General features: G+C 40.6%; 1 protein-coding gene across 1 annotated transcript in view; it reads left to right on the top strand.

Moving 5' to 3' along the window:
• rims2a (regulating synaptic membrane exocytosis 2a) overlaps window positions 1-25,832 on the top strand; it is a gene marked incomplete in the record, with an annotated part of 165,853 nt that overhangs the window by 51,169 nt on the left and 88,852 nt on the right. Inside the window, 1 exon segment of the mRNA XM_036129426.1 lies at window positions 9,334-9,626. Within this exon segment, the coding sequence (XP_035985319.1) occupies window positions 9,334-9,626 (293 nt within the window).

Here is a 25,832-nt window from a genome sequence, read left to right as displayed (position 1 = left end):
CGTTTAGAACTGATCTCTAGGTGCTGTAGAGGAAAAAAAAACAACAACAAAAAAAAAACGTCCGACATCGCAGCTTTTGCCCGACCGAACGAGGTCGATGCGGGTTTAACCTTCAGTAACAAAAAGCAGGCGGCAGGAGCTGTCCGCGGTGCTGAAGGTCGGAGCAGGTTCTTCTCTTTAGGAGCGGCAGCTGCAGGAGCTGCGGACTCTCGCTTTACCCCGCAAGGATTTACACACAGCGGTCCTCCTGCTCCGGCATCGGTGGCACAATGGGTAAGATGAGTGAGTATCGCGTTTTCTCCGTTCATTTGTGTTGCTCACACATTCGACCATTTCAGCTCTTTCTTCGAGGGGGTTGGTACAGTTGTTTCTTTATTTTAGTAAACCTACCTACATAAAAAAATACATAGACTATATTAAAATAAAACAGCTGTCTCTACTGTTGTTTTAATGCAGCGTAATTCCGACTTGTAGAAAGGCTTTTAGAAACCACCTACTGTATGTGTTATGTCAGAGAGCAGGCGTCGTCAGTCAAAATAAAAATGTTAGGTTTATTTAGGTCATAGAGAAGCTCAAGGGGTGTTGGTTCTGACAGGCAAGCATTTCGCTGGATTTACAGAGTACTATCACAATTTCCCCGTGTTGCTGAACTTCAAACAAGGAGCATAAATATTAATCAAGTCTATTATTATTACAGACGTGTGCCCTAAAATTAGAAGCTCATTAAAAATGTAATTCACCATGTGCAGGCTGTGTTGGGGCATGTGAATGCAGGCATCTCCTTTCATTCTGAGTTGTTTCCTTAAATGTTCTGCAGGCTTTTTCATTCTTTAAAACTGCACTGAGTTCATGATATATGTGGTATAAGTGGGAGATGAAAGCAGTGCATGACGAGTTTTTGCCAATGCATGGGTATTCTGTCCCTTTGAATGATAGCGGACTCGCAGTTTCATTCATTGCCCTGCTGGCTCATTGGAATGCTTGTCACTGCAGCCCATCATGCTTATGTAGCCCCCCCAGCTGGGGCAGCAATTTGCTCGGGTGTATGGTAGACAGGATGTCTATTGGGGTGTGTGTTCTTAAGCTGGACTCAGTCCAGAATTGGTTGTTTGGAGGAACACTCCACTCGCAGAACAATGGGTGTTTAATGTGTGGTTCAGTTCACCCCAGTTCAAGTAAAGGAGAGTAACAATAATGCAATATGATACCTATGACATGCCATTTACTGGTCCATAAATAATGCATCCTGTCCAATGCCTACTTTTCTTGTAACGTTAGATTTTAGCATAAAATGCCTTGGATATATTTAATTTAAGATGAAGAAGAAATGTTGCATTATTGAGCACATTTGAATAAGCAGCTGATTTAGCTTCGAAGTTTGCATTTCACTGAGCATGCTGATATTGCTTAAAGCTTCCTGCTGATTCATTCTAAATCTTGGGTTAAATAAGGCTGTAGTACAGTTTAACGGCCACAAGAGAGAGCTCATTGTTTTCACATGCTGCAAAGAGCTGCAGTTAGTGACAATGCTAGTGTGCATTTAGACCATTTTAAATGGGATATGTAGTTTATATGGCAAAAGGGAACATTTAACAATTTTTAGAATAATACAGATAAGGATAAGGGCTATTTAATTGAAAATAATATTTCCCATAAAATCAACATCTCTGCCAGCTTGTAAGACAAGCTGTATATGGCACATCATATTTGATTATTTATTGTACTGAATATAGCCTCTATGTCCTTCATAAACAATGCTCATTCTTACTATTGCCATCTTGATACGCACAAATGTATTTCCAGAAGATGATTTTTGCTGCTGTCCCTAAAACCAGCACTGGATCGGATGAGAAACCATTAGAAAGGAAATTATTTATTGATCCCAAGGTTCTGGTGTTTCTCTATTTCATTGCCTCAGTAAACACTCCCTAGCACATTGAATAGAATATATTTTCGCATGCTGCTTCCAGCATGTAGTGGAACTTGTTTTTTTTTTCAAAGCGCAGTTACAATAGCAATGAAATTAACAAGAACACACAGAGAAATGGGCCTGTCCACAGACCACAGCCACCACCCTCAAGGCTGATGGGAAGTGAGTTTGTGTCTGTTAGGAGAATCTTGAGTTGAATGGCTTCAGTGAATGTATATATATAACTTGGGTCTGCTGCTATATTTCTGTGTCATTGTAAATGAGAACACAGTGTATTAATCTGTTGTGGAGTTTTACTGTGAACAGGCACTATCATAATTTAATGTTCTGGGTGAGCTCAATCTGTGTCTGGGTTTTATCCCTACCTGACCTTGTGGCTGGATTTTGTGATAGCTTTCAGATAAATAAAATGTATCTACTGGAAAATAAATTAGCCTCTCAGTCGATGGGACATCTCTGCCTGGTTCTAGAAGTTTTTTTTTTTTACTTCTTGCTGACAAAACATTTGGAATATTAAAAAAAAAAAAGAAAAAAAAAAAGAAAACTGATGGTAATCTATTTTTGGTATATTTTGTTGTTTCAATATAATGATTATAGTGTGTCTTTGTTACCACTTTTTGTTTTTTACTATGGCCAACCTGAAAACCTGCAATTTTTGATAACAATTTTGAACATTGCAACTAGCATATCAGTTGCCACTTACCAACATTGTCTTCACTTTTCTTTGTTTTATTCCATTATCACAATAATCCCAGTTAAAAACATTGTTAAAAATTCAAATAGAATGTGGACATCGAGGGCAGGGAGAGTTTATGCTAATGTAAATATATTTCACTGACAAGCAGGGTGTGAATGCATGAGGTTGAGATACAATAACCTAAAAATTATTATTAGAAAGAAGTCATTATAGTGACAATACTGCACACACTGATATTATATTGACAGCATCTGCATAATGTTATACTCCTGAGCAGAGGTAAACTAATGTTGATAGATGGATAAAGCTAAGTGATTAAAAAGGGGTTCATGTTAGATGCTTTTCGTGTACCCTTACAGATTTATCTCTTTTTCTGGTGGGTTAATTGCACCATAGTTCATCAAGCTTTCCTCTGAGCAAACAGCTGGCTGTACTGAATGGCCAGTCTGTAACTATGACTAAAGCAACAATTATTCACACCTATGACTTCTCCGGTTTGATACTAAATTCCCTTGACACATTTTTGAGGAGATAAAAAAAATCATACTTTATGGGGGCTTTTGTTATCCTGTTATGTTCAAGCATGTCTGATGCCCTGTGTAAGAACTGTGCTCATATAGGTGGTTCTTAGGTTTTAACCAGAGACATATGGTTCTCTGCAGAGTTCTTAGTATGACCCCACTTAAAATGAGGCAGTCATTGCCTTACTGGATGCATTCCTCTGGGATGCATAAAGCACAATTTATAGCCTTCCTGGTTCCATTGTGTGTGAGCACAGTTACAGAACATCTGTAACACTGATAGCTGGTCATAAATGTCTTCTATGTCAGTATCATGCAGTACCATGCATTCTGCTTTAAGATAAAATGTTTGTTTTGTTGAAGTGGGGGTGTAGCTCAAAAATGTAAATTCTAATTACTTTATCTTTTTCTGCTTTATTCTAGTTTCTTTCTGTATTGAAAAAAGAGGAACTAATTATATGTAAATACTCATTTAGTACACCTAACAGAAAAATGACAGCATAGAAAAAAAACTGAAAAGGTGCTGAAATATTTGTCATGAGTCTTTATAATGCCTAGTCATTCTTCTACTCGTGTCATGGAAGTAAGGAGGACCCAAGCACAGAGTATAATGTAGATGAGTGGTTTAACGAATAATAAGAAACTTACAAAAACCGAGACAGCACAGGAACTGAACAATACAGGCACAGAGAAACAGGGTGGCAGGAATCATGAAATCCAGAGTGCAGATGAATGAACAGGGGATAAAACAGTGGAACAAACAAATGTGAGGAAAAGACCAGGCAGCTCATATACACAGGTAGAGTGAGGCGAGACGGCAAGGAGAGCAGGTGTTATTAATCAGACGATAATGGGTGAGAGCTGAGATCAATGAAAGCAGAGAGCTGCTGAAGTAAAATAATTGACAGGGCATATAGGGGGAATCACAGGAGTCTAACAGGTCATGATACACAAATTATTATAGAATTAACAAAGAGCAGAAGCACTAACTTCAACAACAACAACAAAGAAACACTTATAGGTGCATAGTGCAACTTTTGAAGTTAAATATTTAGTTTCTTTCCCATACATGCCCCTACAATTGCCCAACATGGAAAAGGAGTTTTCCTCTATTTACCGCAGTTGCCTCCATAGGCTCCATTAGTTAATTCATGAGAGAGTGAATCGTTTCATGTGCTCTGGGTGTGTGTGCGGGTGTGACGCACTGCGTGCTCTCCTTCACCTGGCTACTTTGTTGCGTCACCTCCATAATCAATGCATTAGCAAGAGAACATGGGCTAACTTCAATATTTATAGGTACGATCCATGAAACTAACCAGCCCAAAAATAAAACACAAATCCCTGGGGATCATGACAGTACAGGATTACCTGTCCTAAAAACTGCCCTGCAAAAGTTCTAAACCTTTGCTGAATTCTTTATCTAATTATTTAAAGTGATCTTGATCAGAGTTCGCCAGGCTTTTACTGTTTTCTCTGGACTATGGATGCTTTTGTTTACGTATCTTCCACCCAGTCCTTGTACCTGACTTTGGCAGCAGTGTTCGGCCTAAAAACCTATCTACCGCCAATATGATCTATCTGAATTCAATATGTTTAAATCCACAAGGACAAATCTGGCACTGGACTTAAGAGAATCATCCCTCTATTAATGTTGTGCTGTATACACCAGCATATTAGAAAGTCTGAATAAATATGGCTCAAGACCTTCTTGAAATCAAATGATACATTAATTGAAATGTGTGCACAGTGCTGTGACCAGAGTTTTACAACCTTAAGCTAACAGGTATAATTTACAACTCATGCACAGATTTTTCTAAGTCTGTCTGGGTTTAATGTTCATCTGTCAAACTTAATAAAGAACACACATGCCTTGACTACATGGATGTTGAAATCCACATAGCCAAAAGCTACCCTCACCTTTACAGCCATTGTCCTTGGGTGAGGATGCAACAAGCTGTTATTGGAAACAAGATCTAGCTTTGAGTGACTACATGCTGGCTCAGGTAGACAGCTTGCTGTAAAGTTAATGATCCGATGCAGTCACTGGGCTTCCTTAGATAGGCAACTTCTCACCATTTGGCATTATAGACTAAATATGACTATATTGAACAGGAATATATAATGAATGAATTATACTTTGTTTAGCTAAGGCAAAATAAGGCACGTTTATTTGTTTAACACATATCAGCAACAACACAATTCAAAGTGCTTTACACTGTTCATATAATTGCACAGATATGATTGAACATTTCTGTGCAAGTGCTTTGAAAGGAAATTCGGTAATAAAGAAATTAACTAAAATTAATTGTTACAAACTAAGTTGTGTAGTGTGTAAAAAAAGGTTTAGGACAAACAGCGTGATTATGTACTTAGTTACCACCCACACATTTGTAGTGCCTCAGTTGGGAAATTATAGCCTTGTTTGGCTATCAATATCTATTGTTAATTGAGTTTTTTGCGATTACATTTTCAAGTCAGGGCACCACCCGATAATTAGCAACCAATAGCCAAACACTTTCAGTCTACATAGACTGAAGTGGGGTATTATAAGGCAATGGAAGAATGAGTGTACACATATAAAGAAATAAACACTAGCAACTCCTCTTTAAATCACACTAGAATATATTAAAGCAACACCCCAACTTTATAGTTATAATACTTGGGTCAACAAATTCTGATTATGTGTATATATACATAGATTTGTGCGTGCCTGAGACAAGGTATAGTAGTTACAAGAAAAGATGGTAGACAAGGTGGATTTGCTAGATGTAACAAACAATTAAGGCAGATGAAATTGGCCGCTCACTAAACAAAGGAGCCAGGACTGCTTGTGGGTTCAGGCAGCTAGCTTTTGCAACTTAAGGCTGAAACACACCAAACCATCCAATCTGAAAGAAGATTATGTCGTAGCAATTAGATCTCACTGAAGTGAATGGGGCCGGGCAGACCGGCCAGCAGTTTTCTACTTGCCTCCATATTATAGTGTAGCTAATGTAAATCCCCTTTGTGCTGTTTTCACTCCTTTAACCAACACCTTTTCTTTTTATAATTTTTTTGTCTGTTAAAATTAGTCCACAAACTATTGCCACTGTTCTTCATCGCCGGCCACGTTTATTTAATCTGAACTCATGTTTGATCTCGAGGGGTTTTGCGAGATGTCCCATCTGACACCTGAATGAGCAAACCTGTTATATCTATGATTTTTTAATCGTTATGTGTGGGGTCTCTCAGGTTTTGAAAATCGACCAACAACTTCAAAATCTTGTCATGTGAACTTGGCGTAAGGGATTGGAGCATGTAGTTCCTCAAGTACGGAGTCCAGACAGATTGCCTAGAGCTGAAAGGGCCAGGACAACACTCTGTCTGAACTTCCAGAGCAGCTTGTTGTCAGGAGAAATGCCCAGAATTTCTCTTTTGAAGATCTGGGTTCTGGTGTTTGTTCTACACAAATAGCTGATCTTTGTTCAGATACAAATCTCTTTGGAGATAGGGAAGTCTTTTACTTGGCAAACGAGTTCCACACAATAACGTTGCAACGTTCCTGCAAAGTACATCTGTGAAAAAGTGGAGAGCTGTCTCTATGATGTGCTTTTATACCTTTAAAGATGTTAACAGGGAATCCCTCCTTCTCAGGAGCTCCCTTGACCAGCAGATTTGTGTCACAGGTGTGAAATACTATGAATTCTGGGCTCTTGAGAAATTTGACCTGTTCCTTTGTTCTCAGGCCATGCAGTCAGGAACATGCTCAGGTCTTGCAGTCAGTCATGCATGTGTTACATGCAGTCCTGTAATGACATGGTTGAATCCCAACACCTCACATTACTACCCTTTTTACTTATTCTGTTCTTATTCTTTTTGTTTGTGTTTACTTCGGTTTGGTTTGTGTTGTTGTGGAGCAGATACAAATCAGCTTTTTGAGCACCTCCAGGCACTGGCAGCACAGACAACCACAGTTTAAGTGAGTTCAGTTAATCTATAGAAATAACGTATTGGTCAATTCAGGGCCAGCTCATACCAATAACAGTAATGAACTGAGTCAGCACTGAGACTGTAAAAAGCGAGGTTCGCGGCTCTGCATTAGGCTTGCCTCCAGTCAATTGGTCGCTCAGGCTGTTAGTTCCTTGATATGCTTTTAGTCTCTCCTGAATCACGGTAACTTTTCTCAAGAAATGTTCCAGAATATCTGAAGATGCTACAGTCTGATTTCAATTAAACTGCTGATTTTTTTCTTCTTAAAAAGACAAAACCAAAACAGTTTCCTACAACACATTTGCGTGATGTAAACCTACAACATTTGAGTAATCACAGAGGTCAGTAGCTTCAGTGAAGCTGAAACTGAAGAAACTTGAGTTTAATAGTGTTTGGTCATTACAGCTTTATTTAAAAAAAGAACATTAACTGGTATAAAAATGTCTGCTGAATGGACTCACTGCATTCAAATACATGATAAAACTAAAAAAAGCTGCTGCATGTGTAAAACGTTTCATTATTCATGTCTTCAACTTCAAACTGTACATTCATATGAATTGTGTTGCTCTACAGTGAAAACCCTTTAAGCCAAGTTACTTTTTATTTTTAGCTTGCTTTAAGCCAAGTTAAAAAGTACTTTTAATCCCGCAGCTGTAATTTGATGGTTGATACATTTATGTCGCAGCATGGGATATATAGCACCTGACGGCAGTATTTCTGTATTGTGAACTTTATCACATTTTGTCACATTAAAACCACAGTTTCATTCAGATTTTATGTAATACACCAGCACTAATTAGCACATCATTTTGAAGCGAGAGGAAAAGGATACTTTTCAGATTTTTTCTTACGAATATAATTCTAAAAAGTTTGTCATGTCCAGACCCCTTTTTTTCTTATAACCCTGTTTAAAATATTATGTAATCAAATGCCTTTACAATTACAAAAATAAAGTCCACCTGTGTATATGTTATCCTCAGTATAAATGTAGTTGTTCTGTAAAGGCCTCAGAGTTTTTCCTGAAAAGATTAGAGAATGAATTGCATTATGAAGAGGAAAAGAAAGTTATGAAACAACACTTTGAGCTTTGGTTGTCCCACACACCACTGTCAATGCCATGATTAGGTCTGAATTTGAATCAAGACAGAGTATGGCACACCTGCAGCCCAGATGTTTGTGGTACTTCTGGAGGGGCTGCACAGGTCAGGCGGGACAATATGTACACACTGCTTTTATTCAGGCCCACCACAAATTTGATTTTAATGCAAGAGTGGATGGGGAAAAAAAACACATTTTTGAAAGAAATACAAAATACAAAAAAGTCTGGGACACAGCAAAATTCAAGGAATGTACTCTACTGATGAAATCGAGACTGACACACTTGGTCCACATGCAAAGCTGTATGTGTGTGGGAATATTAATAGTGTACTATAATCTGAGAACACCACACTCACTGTGAATCATGATGGTGGCAGCATCATGCTGTGGGGATAGTTTTCTTTAGGACAGACAGAGCACCTGGTCAGAAGTTTGATGGAGCCTAATGCAGGACAATGCTGAAATAAAACCTGTTACAGGTGGCAGAATTCTTAAGGGTGGGTAAAGACTCCCCTTCCTCCAATGCAATGACCGTAACCATAAAACCAGAATTTTAAGGCAATTCTTTAGGTCAGAGCATATGTAGGTGTCAGAACCCAGATTGTACTTGAAATGAGAAGTTTTGGCTCTCTCCATTCAGTCTGACTGAGTTTTGCTATTTTGTTTGGAAGAATATACAAAATGTCTATTTTCAATCGTCTTAAAGCTGTTAAAGGCCTACCCCAGAATACTTGCAGCTATGGTAGCAGAGGAAGGTGGCTGCACAATTTATTGTCACATAGGTGGCTGAAAATAAATGGGCCATAGATTCTAAAGTGTTTAATTGTGAAAAAAACCCCAAAAAACTAAACAATGTATCATTTTCCTTTTGCTTCACAATGATGGACTACTTTGTGTTGAGCCATCGCAGTGAAACCCACAGAAATATACATCTTGTTATGTAGTTTGAACAAGACAACTCATAAAAGTTCAAAGGGTGTAAATACTTTTGCTATGCGCCGGAAATACACATCATTCCCACCGTCACAGTGTGTCATACAATACAAAAAAACAAAAAAACAAAAACAATAATCACTGTTCATTTTGAAGTTGTAAATGCCCCCTTCTCTTGCTTTCAGGTTATGTGGGTATGCAACTTGTGCCGAAAACAACAAGAAATCCTCACTAAATCAGGAGTGTGGTTCTACGACTCGGAACCCGGTCAGGTGCGTGGAGTGTTTGAGGGTGGGCCACAGGGAAAAAAGGCCAAACTACACGACCCATCCCTGTATGCCCACCAGGGAGCCTCAGGGGACTTGACACCAGCGTCAGACAGAAGCAGACCTCACGGCGGGCTCCTGCCCAGACAGGCATCCCTTGACAATGGAACAGGGCTGAGGTACTCGGGGCCAAGTGATGCACCCATAGACAGGTCAGTTCTTTGTTTCAAAGGAACATCATACCTATCCTCTTTTATATGTCATGATCTAAGGAAATTAAAGCTGTTTCTTTTTAGTATAAATTCGTGTTGACGATAAAATCCAATAAAGCAATTTCAGACACCAGAATCTAAGTTGCAGTGGAGGATTTGACAAGCTTTTTAGCATTAGTACTGATCTATATGGCTGTGTATGGGTTATGTGGGATGTGATTTGAACCTCACAAGCCATACAAGAGCCCACATAAAACTGCTGGTACATTGAGTCCCTAATGCCTATAAAGAAGACAGAAGCACATACTCTGTATCTAGCTCTAAGTCAGCAATTCTACAACAGTCATCCACCCACTCACCCTCACTTCAGCAGCGCATATCAAGACAAATAATTGCCTGTCTGATTCAGCTGGGATGGAGCTTTGGGACATTAAGGGTGATAATAATCAATTGTGCTTTCTGTGTGTTTGAAATGAATCGATGTATTTTACTTGAAGTTATTTTGGTTATCAGGTGTGGTTGGATGCCAGTTTAGTAAGGCCATTACTTTCACATTAAAGCACCATTACAATGTGTTTGAACTAAAAAAAAAAAAAAAAAAAAAGCAATAGTTAGCCAGATAAAAGGCAGAACATTACGTTCTTTTTCATCCCATTCACAGAATGTCCCGCCTATGAGGGAAACATTCAGATGCACAAACATGCTGCTTGCTATTCTTGATTCTTTCCCTTTTTTTCCCGAGAGGCAGGAAAATGTTTGTATTTTGAATCTGTATACCTTCAGAAATGTATATGAGCAATCCCTCTTGTCATATCATCTTTTTTCAAATGTGCTTTTTTTTTTTGCTTTGGTGATCTAATCTTGTTCTCTTCAGTTTTCCTTTTTTTTTCTGAATCGGCTCCAGACATGGACACAATGAAAAGAAACATCAATGTAATTCGAAGTTACTGCACTAAAGCTCCGAGGGAGAGAGATGCAGGAATGACTCAGACCACTAACATAACTTAGTCTAAACCCTTGCCACTCTATATTAATTAATAGGATAGTTTCAGAAGTGGAACTGTTTCCAGTGAGAAAATCTGGCACTGATGTTGCTTACATTTGCAGTAGCAGGGAACAGGAAGCTGGATGTCTGAAAATTTACAGGATAATGCCGGTGATGGATAGCAGAGGCTCCATAAATAGAACTCCCACTGAATAGGCACCAAAGCCCACTTTCATTAATCTTAAACAATATATAATTTAATTCAGGGGGTCTGTTCCACTAAAGCAGGGAGGAGAAATTCTGACAGACTATTTATATGAAGAAATAACCTGGGAAGTCCCGTAATTTGTCCTGTTCTCGGTGGTGTCATTTGAAATAAGCGAACGGATTTAGCATAGCAGTGTGGCGGAGGCTCTCAAAACCGCAATTATTTCAAAAATACTCTCTGGTGTTTTTTTTTTTTTTTTTTAAGTCAACATCTCCAACCTAGCTTAACCTACACTTTGACATTAAGCCAAACTAATTTGATAAGCATTCCACATTTCACCTCAGTCTTTGTCTTTCGTCTTATGTAACAAAGATCAAGTCAGTTTATTGCAATGATTGCTTTGTTATGATCTGTAACATATCAGCGTGTAAAATAGCTAAACAGACAGATAACAGAAAACACAAATCAGAAAAATTAACTTCTAAAATAACTGTAACAATGACTGGTGCATAATCGGTTCAGCATGTTAGCCTGAATAAGAATCTGTTTAGCAATCTAGTGGTTCAGGTTTGATACCATTTGCCTGCTGGAAGCACTTGGACAAAAAAAAAAAAAGGTTTTGGAGAGCTGTCTCTGACAATGTACAGAACCGTGTTTCTGCAGGAGCTCTGGAACAGACCCAGAATAGAGGGTAAGTGTATTCCAATGACCTTCTTAGCTCCCCTCACCATCTTTAGCAGGGCCTTCTTGTCTGCCATATTGCAGGTGTACTGAAATGCAGAATGTCAGCACATTCCCAGCCACGGCTTGGATTAGGGTCGGGTAAAGAAGCAACTCATATTGAAACCTATAATGACACCAGGTCATCAAACGGTGGCCCGTGGGCCAGATGCGCTCCGTAAGCTGATTCCATCCGACCTGTGCTGTGAAAGTGTTAAAGACTGCTGAGGGATCAGCTGTAGCTCAGCTCAAATGGTCAGTCAGAATGTTGGTTCAAAGCACAGGATCACGTCTGACTCAGAAACGCGGACGTGAGAAGGAAAGCACTAGATATCTTGGTTATATGTGACTAAAGTTTTCTGTGAAGGAGTTTTGTACACACGAATGTAAACAGCTTAAATTATTGTTCCATGTTTGTGGATAAGATAGCTGTCTTTTAGCAAAACTAGAGTAATCCCTTACTTTCTGTATTTTTTGTGTGCCTTCCTTCGTTCATTAATTTTGTCTAAGTCAAAAAGCGTGGCATTTCGTTTTAAGCTAATTTAATCGGTACAGTTGTTTCATTGGTATCCGTCACTGTTTTTAAGATTTTCTTTTTTATATTTCCCTGTTTTTTGTTGTGATTCACACAAAGAGCCAAGGCGTATTTTCATAGAAATGCTGAAATCTGTTTGATACCTCGGCAGAAAATGATCACCATGGCGAACGGCATCTGTTTCTAATTAGCGTGATTAAGCCGAAACAGGTTGACTCCTCCACCGTCTGTTTGGAAAGGTTCCGGCCCTTGAACAAATATTGCTTTTGACCTCTGATTTAGTTGATGAACCTACGATAATCAACAATATGGCCAAAGACCTGAAAAGGTTGTGTCGATTAATAGGATGTTAGACAGATTTTGTGTTTCTGTTGTATTTAATCCAATTATTTTGGGATCATCAAAGGTTAGCGTACATCTTTCCATGCGTGCTGATCTGATGGCCTTGTTTCATTCCAGCAGTTCAAATGCTAAGTTAGGATTGGAATAGCGTGTTTTTTTTTTACATCAGACATTGCGCTTGCCTTAAAAGAATACCAAAGACGACTCTTGTGCACCGTTTTTTTCTGTTTCAGAGTGGTGCCAGCTCACCGGTACCATTGGGGGGAAAGAGATGTTTTTGTACTCAAACAAGTTTGCTTTCTCTAATGATGGCATGAATTCCACCATAACTTGAGACCAAAATTATACCACAATTTTGTTGATGGCTGCAAAAAGCATGTGGTTTTGTTTTGCAACTTGCTCAGGAACAAAGATCAATCGTTACATGTATATGTTTGAGCGCTTTGTCACTGTGTGGTTTAGTGAAAATCCGTGATATATTCAAGACTCATAGTTTATAATACATTCATAATAAAATAATTGCCAGAGTCATTGTCACTCGGAATGCTTAAAAGCTACTTTTTGTGTGCAGTCTGTTTGCTAGACAATCTCACCTCGAGGAAGTCTCCACTGTTCCAGAAAGACATGTTAGATCTGCCATTCCTGCACAGAGCGATGCCCTTCATGTGTTGGCAGAACTTTTTCACTCAGTTTGAAATTCTTTGAATGATTCAGAATAGGAGTTCAACAAGGCAGGCAAATGTGGACTTATCTTGGAAAAACCCTTTTAAGCTAATGTGCCATCCATCCATCCATCCATCCATCCATCCATCCATCCATCCATCCATCCATCCATCCATCCATCCATCCATCCATCCATCCATCCATCCATCCATCCATCCATCCATCCATCCATCCATCCATCCATCATCCATCCATCCATCCATCCATCCATCCATCCATCCATCCATCGTCTTTAACTTATCTGGGGTTGGTTCGAGGGAGGCAACAGGTCCGGGAAGGAAGCCCAGACGTCTCCCCAACGACATCCTCGAGGCTCCAGCACATTCTGGGGGATCCCAAGTCCTTCCGGGCTGGTGTGGGTATATATAGTCCCTCCTAGTTCTGGGTCTTCCCTGGGGTTTCCTCCTTGTTAGCCATGCCCGGAAAACCTCCATAGGGAGGCGCACCAGCGGACAGGATGTCCAAACCCCTTCGGCTGACTCCTTTTGATACACAGAAGCAGCAGCTCTGCTTTGAGCTCCTCCTGGATGAAAGAGCTCCTCATCCTGTCGCCAAGGCTGAGCCCAGCTCCCCTCCGGAGGAAGCTCAGTAGGACGCTTTGGTCAGGATGCAGACCTGGTGACCATAGGTGAGGGTGCAATGCAAGTTGAGTGGCAGGCGAGGGTGGGGGGGCTTGAAGTGCTAAATCCTGGCGGCATGGTGTATAGTAAAGTAAATGTATTTATGTTAAACTCTGAGCCTAAGGGGCCCGTCTATTTAATCAAGTTCTTATTTTCTTTTTCTTTTTTTAAAAAAAAAAGCTGCTAAATAAGTAATGCTAGGAGGGCGCCGCTTTTGTGTTTGCTGCTTCCTTACAGCTAGGCCAACTTCATTATTGATGCAGTGGGAGCTGATGGTATGGAGCCATATACGGCAGTCTATATATAAAAACTCTGACGAGAGGATCGCCCCGCTGCGTCGGTACGGCATTGAGTTATCCTGTGCTGCGCGCCGCCCGAGCCGTGCATGACGAAAAGCTGCATAGCCTGTCACTTCTTGCTTCGTGCATTCATATTGCCGCTTGACGTTTGCGCGAGTGTGTGGCGGCGCTCTCCGCACAAGCTACGGGAAATATGAGTTGAATAGGAGACAGCAGCTGATCCGCCGGCAAGGGACGCTGCCGCTGCCCTGGAGGCTGCTGCTCCTCCTCCGCCTCTTTCCCCACTCCCGGCCGCTCCTTTGCCCCGCACCGCGCACCGAGATGTGATTTTCACCGCTGCGAAAAGAACAATTGGGGCTTCTTTTTTTATTTTATTTTTTTATTTCTTTTTTACTACCGGCATCGGAATTAGCCCATCTTCTTTATGTTTTTATTTTGGACGCTGAAGCGTTTTGACCGAAGGATCCCAGCCCGGATGCGATCTCGTTTAAGGACACTTTTTACCCGGCGCGGCAGGAGGAATATGGAACTTGGTCGGCGTTTTTTCTTCTTCTTCTTCTTCTTCTTTTTTTCTGCGTTTCGCGAGTCCTGGGAGATAATGAAGAAAGGTGCATGAGGTAACAGAGGAGGGGGGCGTTCGGATGAGAGCGCAGGCTTTGGGATGAGGTGGTGGCGCCGAGAGAGGAAAAGGGTGATCACCTTCTGAGGATAAAAGGAAAAAAAAAAAAAAAAAACGGAGGGGGAAAAATGCAGTTTGAGACATTGCGTCAGTTCTGTAGCTCGGTTCTATCACATTTCAACGGGGCTTTCTCTGCACCCCAGAACATCTTGCAAGCGGAGCTTTTGGAGCAGGCGCTGGGCACCATCGGGTGAGTAAAGAAAAGCCCCGATTTATGAGGAAGGGCTTCCCCGTTTGTAGGCGACGGGAGAGGAGCCGCTATTTGGGGGGTGGGGGTGGGGTTAAGGGGGGGGGGGGGTTGTTGCGTTTATCGATCGTATCCAGCCTGCGTAACAGCAACCTTCAGTGTAGTACTGTTGCTGCTGCCGCTGCTGCAGATATTTCCCGGCTGGATGAAGGGAGAGACCCAGCCGCTCTCCGCGGTGCGCTGAGTGCACGTATTCTGGTTGACTGCTGGATGGGGAAAGGAAGGGAAGGGGGGTGGGGGGCACAGTTAAAGCCATTCGTTTAGGTAGACTGTGAAAAGATCCAGCTGTACATCTGCTGTTTTAGAGCGTGTCTTGCCCCAGCGCATCGCTGCAGCAGCTCTGAGTGCCCCCGTCGCTGCTGCTGCTGCTGCTGCTGCTGCTTCTGCTGTTGTGCCTCAGAGAACAGGATGGGATGACGGGGGTGCATGTATATACGTGTATATATTTTTATATTAGGAGTCGGGATCTTAAAACAAGGGAATGCAGAACCCTCAGCAGGCTACACCCTCCCACAAACCTGCACTATTCTCACAATCCCTCTAAACTTTCTAATCCCACTTCCAGCTCCTGAGCCGACCTAGTGTTGTTTGAGGCCCTCATCCAGTCACTCACTCACTCACTCCCCCCCCCCCCCCCCACCAACAACCCCACCCCCGTTCACCACAACCCCCTCAGACCTTCTGTTTACCAGGCTTGATCCATTTTCTTTTGCGTCTTACATCCAGCTGCTTTGCGGATATGACCCTGCAGAGATTGTTAGTGATATGTGTGCAGGGAGCTGATGTGTCTCCCAGTTTAGAAAAAAAAACCTGCTGCAATTATTAGATTGAGTTTCATTAATGGTTTTGTTAAAATTGCTTTCAATAGAGAAGAGTTTTGTACAATTGGTGCATTTGTCAATGTGTGTTGTGCAAAATCAGGCTCTTGTGGGCAAGTAAAAGGGCTCTGTCCAGCTCAGTCTAACTTATGAGGCATTGCTTAAATTGTTGAAAGTGTTGAATTTCAGTACAAATGTGGCTTCATATATGCTTAACGTTACTTATATTACAAGAAAATGCCAGAACCGGGCTCCCTGGATAGAGTGTCGATAGAGGGGGAGAGTTTGAATCTTGCCTAAATGCATTGGAGCATAATATGAACATTTCTATAAAGCGTTCTGTTCACCAACAGAGAGGCCTCTGTTAGCCGTAGCTGTTATGCTGCCCTATGGCTGAAAGATCACAGTTTCTTTTCTCTCATGGTATTGATTCCCATATCACCGCACCGTTCACTGTCGCCTGTCTCTCGGGACTGCAAGTCTTTCCCTCTTGTCCCCCACCCTACTGTCAGAAATAATTTACAACACTGCTGGGCTCTCTGCCACCTCACATTACATGGCCAGAACACTCAGGCACTGGAAGGGTAGAACTGGGGGCACTGTGCCTGGAAACTGTGATCCAGCAATTATCACATCTGACTGATTGGATTGAACTTATTTTCCATCACTAGGTTTTTTTAATATATATATCACCAAAAAGCCCAAAGTTTGAACACCTTCAGAATGAATGTCCATGGCAGACCTAAGCCTATCATAACTAAGGTATAGCTAAGTAGTTACATTTTTGCTTTCACGTGGCTCCATACTTTCTGTTTGATTGTCTGCTTTTTTTTTATTTCTTTTTGAGCTGTAAAATGTAGCTCACATCTACACAAGAACAGAACTCGGTGAGCCAGCTCTGTGTGTCATGCTTACATACCTGACCCTCCGCTCAGTCTGGGCAGTTTGAAGGTTAGTCTGTTCTTCTCTCTCCGTTTCTCTCTGTTTCTTTCTTACCCAGGCAGAGACCTTCTAATGGGCTGTGCTTTTTCAGATCCAGCTTCCATGTATTATGCATGTGTGCGTCAGCAGAGGTCCTAATGGGGTGTGGGGATCTGTTCTTAGAAGGCCCGAATGGTCTAGATTTGAGTGGTCACTACATTTAAGACACAGCCACATTTGCCTCTTTGCTCTTGTACACACACACACACACACACACACACACACACACACACACACACACACACACACACACACACACACACACACACACACACACACACACACACACACACACACCCTTGTTTAAAACACAGAGTGAGGACCGTGCATTAAGTTGTATAGACTCCATTCATATTCAAGCCATCCTATGGCCTTACCCTGACCCTAGCCCTAATCCTAACTTTTACCTGTTTATACATAACCCTGACCTAAACCTAACTGACACCTTAGTCCATATAAAACAATTTTGCCTGCACTTCAGTGGTTCAAAACATCCCTCCCAATCTTGAGTTTGGTCCATGAAACTCAGCATTTCTCCTACACTCGCACAAGTACTCTGTACACTTGTACTTCCCTACTTGTACAGTAGTGACAAAATGTGTATTTGAATCTTAAACCATTTTGTGTTTTTTTTCTTTATATAACGAGTTATAGAATTAAAACTACACATTAACGTGATCATTTCCTGACATGGACTTTATTAGTCCCCATCTCTGTTTCAGCCTGCATTGTATGCACATTTAGGACACACTATTTTGCCATTCTGGTTTTTGCCTCTGAAAGTCGTTGCTCTCCACTGATGTGAAGCGTTGTGGATTCGAGGAGAAAGGAGTTCAGCGGGGACGAAGCAAAATTTTAGACAAAAGTACAAGGAAGAGACCAGAACGTCCCAGCATCAGTTACCATGGTGACTGAGAAAAAGACAAGGGAGATGTAGTGGACTGCAGCTTGCCAAACCCCTGCAGCTCCCATATTCATGCTCTTATGACATATAATTGGGGGAGAGAAGAGGAGGAAACAAGTGTAAAGGGAAGAAATGTGACACGAAAGAAGGATGAATCAGAGCCAAGTTCTATAAACAGCTGGACTCAGGAACCTAGCCACTTCCCTTGACTCCTTCAGATTAGACACTTAAGCTTTGGGCCACTATATTAACATGTCTCCCAGAAATAAAACAATTACTGGATTTAATGATTGCAATGAAAAAGTATCCCATGGTTAGTGTTACTGCTTCAAAATGAAATCAAAATTAAAATCAAATTCTATGAATGCACTGTGAAAAACTGGATTTTTTTTCCGATTGTCCATCAAATGTTGTTTCTCAGATGTTTCCATGCAGACACAAACAGGAATCAGTGAAAGCAAAGTAGGGATATATCATCCAAGAAAAAACAGAGACTGTTAATTGTACCCGTAATTTTGAAAACAACAGGAGTAGCCATCTCCTTCACCTCCAAGGAGCCTTATGGCTCATCACAAGCAAGTTAATGGATAGCCAGAGGTGTGTGGTCTTCAGAAGGGTCTTATTTGTTAAATTTTGTAAACCACCAGCATTCCTGCTCAGGGAACTGCTTACAAAGGTCTCTGCCCTGCCTAGAGGAAAAATTTTAACCAACTCGACAGTCCATCCGGCTGAGGTCCGTAAATATAGAAATCTTTATGATTCGGCCTATAAAGATAACCGTGATTAACAAATTGTTTACAAGTCCTGGACAGAAATCCCCATCATTCTTGGAAGAAATTAAGTGGCTTTAAAATGTTGGAAACAACAGTGTTTTCTACTTTTACATGTAGTGGAGCGCAACGCTGCCCTCTAGAGTACGGGAGAATAGTGCCACTTCGGAGGAAAGCCACAGGGAGTATAACCTGGAGCTCACAATGACTACGGTGCACATTCTGGTTCTGATCCAGTGCAGGCTTGCCACAAACCCCCCACTCACACTGCTTCTAGGGAAACAGCGGCCAGCTGCGAATACGGATGCGGAAAGGGTGCTTGTGAGAACAGAAACTCGCCCAGTACTTTCAGTTGCTATCCCTCATAAATTATTAAAAAAACAGCATGGTTTTAATTTTCTAGGGCACAACATGTTATCCGTGTGCATATATTTTCCTATTTCATCCTCCAAAGGTCCCTTTGTTTCCTCGTTTCTGTGTTGCCGTTTTGTTTACAACAATCAAGTTAGCGTAATTTGGTGCGGTGATTTTATTTTGAAATTCACCCAAATGTTACCCTGTCTAGTGGCTAAAGTTACCTTTTTGGCTTGCGAAACTTGGGAGCTTGATCCGGGGATCGCTGCGACATCCGGTTAATCTTCCTCCTTGCGGAATTTTTTTGCAGCGCCGCAAGGCCTGGGTGACTGAACCTGCAACTGCAACCGCATCTATACCGTACTCAGTATGAGCCCGGCGTAAATACTGCAGACGTTGTGTCCACACGTCTCATTTCTGCGCGGAATGTACGTGCATCAAGCATAAAGAAACCTTCAGACACAACTTCCCGCAAACCTTCACAATAAAAGCCTCGAGGACAATATAATGAGATTTTAAACTTTTAATAATTTTATTTAAGCCAGGTATCAGCAACTTTTTTTGAAACTTAGAGCTACTTCATCTCATACCAGTTCTGACCCTTAAACTAGAAGAGTCAGAATTCACTTTAACATGTAAAATAAACACATTCTGTTGTTTTTTTATATTGTCATTGATAAATGTATATAAATGGAAGTCTGATTAAAAATTAAGAGCAACAGAATAAACTAAAATTTTAGATGCAGCTCACTAGTGGGCTGTGCTATTTTCAGAACAGGCTCTAGGGCGCCACACATGGTCCTTTCGGACTACCTGGTGGCTGCTGGGATTGTGCTGGTGACCCATGATTAAAACCTATTCAAACAGATTACAGTTTCCTCTTTGCACATAAAATACCCCTTCCACAATCCCCCATCAAAAAAAAAGAAAAAAAAAGCCTGAATGCTAGGTGCTTTGTTTGTTAAAGGTAAGAAACGCCCAAGCCTCTTTTTGAATAAATGCACGCATGTGCAATCCGCTCAGGTCTTATTTCCTTTTTCTGAGGCCTTTCACTTCTTCTCATAAACTTGTAAGACAGTTTGCTTCTTGCGACTCTCAGCCATGTTCAAAGTATACGGTGAGATCAGTGAAGCTACAATGAACAGCTAACACTGAAGCTGATTGGATAAATAAACACTACAAGTGCACATGCACAGCAAGTGGAAAGTAGCAAAGAACGAACACGCACACTGGCGTTATGTGAGCGCGTCACAATGATTGGCATGTGGGACAACCAAAAGATAAAGTGATACTCCTGGAACAGAAAAGATCGTCCCCTATACCTTTAATACTACAGACTAATTTGTCTGTGGCATAATTTATCAAAGGACTGTTGATGTGTTAAATTGGCAAATTCCTGCTTGTAAAAACACTACCAGCAATCTTAATGCTAGGTGCACTGTAGACAGAACTTAGGAACATTATACATATCCCGTGCAATATGCAGCTTTGTTGGGTTCCATCTCTTCATAGATTTCTTCCGTGTCACGCCTGAGTTTATCTTATCAGAATCAGTTTCACCATGTTAAATGTTATGCTAATTTAGCAAATCTATAAGTCATTAATAATTCACTCAGACAAAAAGATGAACCTTATACATAATGTATTGCTGATGGCATTCTTTGTGTGAAGGCGAGTTTCAGGATGTGACTTGGTGAAATGATGACTACTGACCACAATGAACTTGCAGACAATAATCATGACACATTTTCATACCCCTCTGTTGTCTTCAATTTTTTTTTTATTCGGGTTTAAAGAATAGTTTTACAATGGTCATACGTTACTGTACAAAAGGTTTATGTTTACTTTGTTTCAAACACTTCTTTATCATGGATTTTGCATGTGTTTTATGCTCTAGCAGCGGCCTGCCCTACCTTCTCACAGTTACATATTAAAACCTTGTGGATGCAAAATCAAGCTGACTAAGCTGCTCCCCTGTAGCTACTGAGAGTTAAATGCCTGGCTGAAGGGCCCCTTAGCTGCAGCAGTTTAGGGAGAGTAGAACATTATACTCTCCTTATTTCTGCCTACATTTGCCCAGCCAGCCTCAAGGCCTCCACCTCATCTTTTTTCATGTCTTTGAAAACTGCTTATGAAGTAATGTCTTGAGGATTCAGGTGTGGGTTGCCAAACTGAGACTATCACCTCCGTAGTTCTTTAGCAGCCTTCACCTCTGTTCAACACCCCATCCTACCTGGCCCACGCTCAGCACCCCCTTGGTGTTTCTACCTGGCTGCTGGTGAAACTCAGCAGCTGTAATTAAGCCAGTCCATTATTGGTTTTGTCCTCACCAGGGGAGATGTGCACAGGAAGATTGGAGGCTTTGGTTTATTGCTTAGGTGTCTAAGAGAGGCATTGTTATGATTGCATCTGAGAGAGAGAAAGAGAGAGAGGGAGAGAGGGCGATGGAGAGACGTATACGTGGACAACAAATTCAAAAAGTTAAAAGGATAAAGAACAGGAGAACTGGATAGACCTGCAGCTCTCACATCAAATCACGTCAGAATTCAGTCTCAGGGTAAGACCTTAAGAAAACAGAATTAGAGAGTGAGAGTGGAAAGGTAAGATATTAATGGTTTTCTAATGTGATTTTGTTTTCAAAAACTTCACTATTAATATTGCCTAATAAAACCAGGTGCGACCAGTTGCTTTTAGAAGCCACCTAATCTAACTTCTAACTTAACCCAGTATAAATATAGCTGTTCTGCTAAAGCTTTAGAGGTTTTTGTTGGAGAACAATAATGAACGAACAGCATCGTGATGACTGAGAAACACAGTAGACAAACTGCAAAAGAAGCTGTGAAAAAGTATAATGCAGGTTAGTTTATAAAACAATGTTCCAAGCTGTAAATGTCACAAAGAGCACTATTCATCACTCGTTCAATAATGAAAAGAGCATCACACAACTGGCAAACTACCCATATAAGGCTGTCCACCTAAACTGCCAAGCCTTACAAGGAGACAATTATTCAGAAAATCACCCATGAGATTTTAATTCTGGAGGAGCTGCAGAGACCTACCCTTCAGGTTGGAGAATCTGTTGACAAGCCAACTTTTTGTCATGAACTCCATAAATCTAACCTTTTACGGAAGGGGTGACAAGATGAAAGCCATTGTTGAAAGAAACCCATTAGAAGTGCAGTTTAAGTTTTCCAAAAATCATGTAGGGGACTGTTACATTAGACCAAAATGTAAGTTTTTGGCCTATATGTAACATGTTATGCCTACAGTATCTCTGTCTGAAGTCCACTCATTGCTCTGAACATAACATGCTAACATTGAAAAATGGTAATGGCAGCATCATAGTGTGGGAATGCTTTTTTTTCCGCTGGGGCAGCGAGCTGATGAGAGCAGCATGGTGGGAAAATGGATGGATCTGAATACAGGGCAATTGTTAAAGAAAATCTGTTAGAAGCAGCAAAAGCTTTGCACCTGGGGCAGATGTTCACCTTCCAGCAGGAGAAGAATCTGAAACATTGAGCTGAAGCTTCTATGAAATGGCGTATTCATGTTTCTGAATGGCCCAGTCAGAATTCACTCCTGAATCCTGTTAGCAGATCTGTGGCATGGCTTGAAAATTGCTGTTCAGGCTCTATCTGGCTTAGTTTGAGCCATTTTGCAAATTAAACTGATTTTTTTTTTTGCCAAATCTCTAGGTCTGTGAAGCTGGACGACACATACTCCACCCCCAATGTTTTACATTATGTTACATCTCCTTTGCCTCTCCTATCATAATTTATAGGTAGCATAAGGTTTGCAGCTCATCGGGAAAATGTTCTTAAGCTTTTACTTTGTAGATGTTTGCACAACCAACTGTGTTTTCCTGAAAGCTGCACATAAGTTCAGAATAGTCAATTACAGGCTCAAATACATGTAGAACGTTTAATCGGGGGGCAGAAAGTTCGAGAATAATTTTGAACTTGCCAAGATTTTTCATCTTCCAATTTTCCTTTTGGTGAATTAGGTTTACAACTGCTATCCTCAATGTGCAAATAAACTAAGAATTAATAAAATAATTAAAACATTTTAATACACAACAATACAATATAAGATTAGTAAATATTTTAGATATTTTTTGGTAATGGTAAGTGTTGTTTTTTGAGATCCTACGGCTCAAAAGTTTGTCAGACTGTGCAAAACTGACAGGTGGGTTTGAGTTTACAGCGTGGTAGGCTGGGTTTATAATTTTGAAAGTCATAGTCTCATGTCTATGAAAACACTGTCTCAAACATAAACATAAACAAGTTAAGAGACCCAATCCGTCTGTAATTAAACCTTCCCTACTTTTGCAAGGCTCAACACTGCCTTGCAAAAGTAGTCCTACCCCATAAATGGCGTCAGATTGTGTGGCATTACAACCTCACAACTCCAACGTAGACTACATATCGTTTTGAAATTGTATGTGATAAACCGCTACAAAACAGTGAATCATTCTGATGTGAAATTGATAAGATACACAGTGTTTAGGAGTTTGGCCAAATAAATCTGTGACAAGTGCATTTCTGTTAAGCCCCCTTTGACTCAGTACTTTGTAGAACCACCCTATGGTACATTTACAGCTGCATGTCTATGTACTGTGTACATCTGAAGACCAAAATGTTTGTCTATTCTTTATTGCAAAATAGTTCAGTCTGTCACACTGAACATCAATTTTGAAATCTAGCCAGAGATTCTCGATTGGATTTAGGTCTGGACCTTGACCGGCTCATTCTAACACATGAATATTATTTCATCTAAACTGACCTTCATAGCTCTGGTTGGAAATTTACCATGATGGAAAATGAAAGTCAGTCCCAGTCTTTTCATGCCTCTAACAGGATTTCTTCCAGAATTACTCTGAACTTTGCTTCGTTCCTCTTGCTACAACTATGTTCAACTTCCCCGATCCTGCTGAAGAAAATATCCCCAAAATATGATGCTGCCATGACCATGGGACACAACAGGTGCGCTGTGTTCAGAGGGATGTGTGGTGTTAGTTTTCTGGCTCCTCTAGCATTTTTGCATATAGGCGAAAAAGATCAGTCTCATCTGACCAGATCATCTTCTTCCACGTCTGTTTTCTGTTCCATGTTTTATGTCTGCACTTCTTGGTCTGTTCCAGATGAAACACAGGACATCTTATGGTTGTCTTTCTACAAAGGGTTTCTTCTGGCTACTCTTCTATAAATGCCAGATTTCTGGAGTGCACAATCGATAGCTGTCCTGTCAACATATTCACCCACCTGAACTGTGGATCGCCGCACGCCTTCACAGTTACCATGGCTACTGTGGATCAATGCTCTCCTTGCCTGCCCTATCAGTCTAGGGGACCGTACTCTTCCCATTTTGACATGATGCATTGAACAGTGCCCCATGAAGAATAACCTAACCCTGCATTAAACATCTCCGCAACTTTATCCCTGTATCCTGTGATGCAGACCTGTCTGTTGTGTTTCTTGGTCTTCAGATGCTGCTTGTTAATAATGTTTTGTAACAAACCGGCAAGGCCTTCTCGGAACAACTGTATTTATATTTTTTTATTTGCAGAAAATTTGAAAATTGTTTATCATTATCTTTCCAGTTGAAAATTATACATTATGTTTTGCTTTTCTAGCACATTAAAATGGCCAAATGAAATAAATTTTAGCCTAAACGTAGGAAAGTAACATAGGAGGCAATGCTCTCAGTTTAATTTATTTATTTATTGGGTTTGTGGTAACACCACCTAATTTATAATACAATCAGGACTTGACCTATTGGTTTACCCACATTCATTGTTTAATGAATAGGCAATAGACGGCGGAACTGTTAGTCCTGTTGGTATACTTCAAAATGTGTTATTCTCCATTGTGTCCAAGGTCAGGAGGCACCTGGCAAACATCTGAACATTTGCATTGATTTAGTTTGTTACTGTCATTGTCTTCCTTATATCCAGGGTATGTTTTTGTTTCAATGACAGTATTTAAAGACTCATTCTCAATTAGATTGTTTTCATTCTTTGCAAACATTTTGCACTGTGTTCTTCTCCATTGTCTCTCTGCCTGTGGACAATTAACTCTTCCAGTTAATTCATGGTGCAAAAGAGCCAGCTCCGTTGATGTTCAACAACGTGCCAGGGCTGCTCCTGCCACAGGGCAAAAACAGGAACCCAGTCAAGATGTCATCTTTGATCAGCAGCTGAGTAAACCTTAAAAGAAACTCAAGCAGTGGACAAATCATACTGCCCATGAATGACAGATGTGACAACATTAGCTTCTAAATTGTTCATGTAGACAAAACACACTGGAGCATGATGGTCAAGTGTACCAACTTCTAAAAAATGATGGATGAAGTCCAGTGATATGTTTTGTCTCAGCGTAGTTCAGTTTGATGCTTCCTGTTTGCTTTTTTGGTGACAGTTAACGTCTGTCATGTGAGACAACATGGTGGTTTTGTGGTTTCACCAGCTTAAAGTTTATTCATTTAGCTTGCTGTTTGTTGTGAATAAAATATTGTGTAATGTTCACTCCATTTCTAGTCATTTACTACTCCATTAGGTCTGAGGGTAGCCGTTGATCTGTTCTCCAGGGATGAAGACATAAAAAAGCTGACTTTGAAGAGATTTTATTCTTTAGCACGACTTTCATTCAATTTATGTGAATAAAATCTGTTGGTACAGTAAACTTTGCCATCTTCACCTGCTCTCTAGGTTATCTGTAATTTTTCTGTATGACGATATTAACTTATCTGTCATTTGCTCAACTATAAGACAATAAATTGGATTTTTGTCATCTTTTAGACTTGTGTGCTGCAGAAAATCAAAATCTAGACAAGTGTCTCCCCCCTAAATCAGAGCCTTTAGCTGCTGTCACATGTTTTCATGCCTTACAATGTATTTAGGCATAATTATAATCGTGTGTTAGGTGACAAAATGAAATTATCTATGGCAAGATTGGAACAATAGTTTTTGATTATCTCTACTCAGTCTGACTGAGTAGAGATTTTTAACTGTTCTACTGTGCTC

This window comes from Fundulus heteroclitus, chromosome 3 (assembly GCF_011125445.2).
Source record: "Fundulus heteroclitus isolate FHET01 chromosome 3, MU-UCD_Fhet_4.1, whole genome shotgun sequence".
Taxonomy (NCBI): Eukaryota; Metazoa; Chordata; class Actinopteri; order Cyprinodontiformes; family Fundulidae; genus Fundulus; species Fundulus heteroclitus.
The sequence above is the reverse complement of the archived record's forward strand: the minus strand, read 5'-3'. Positions and strand labels throughout refer to the sequence as shown.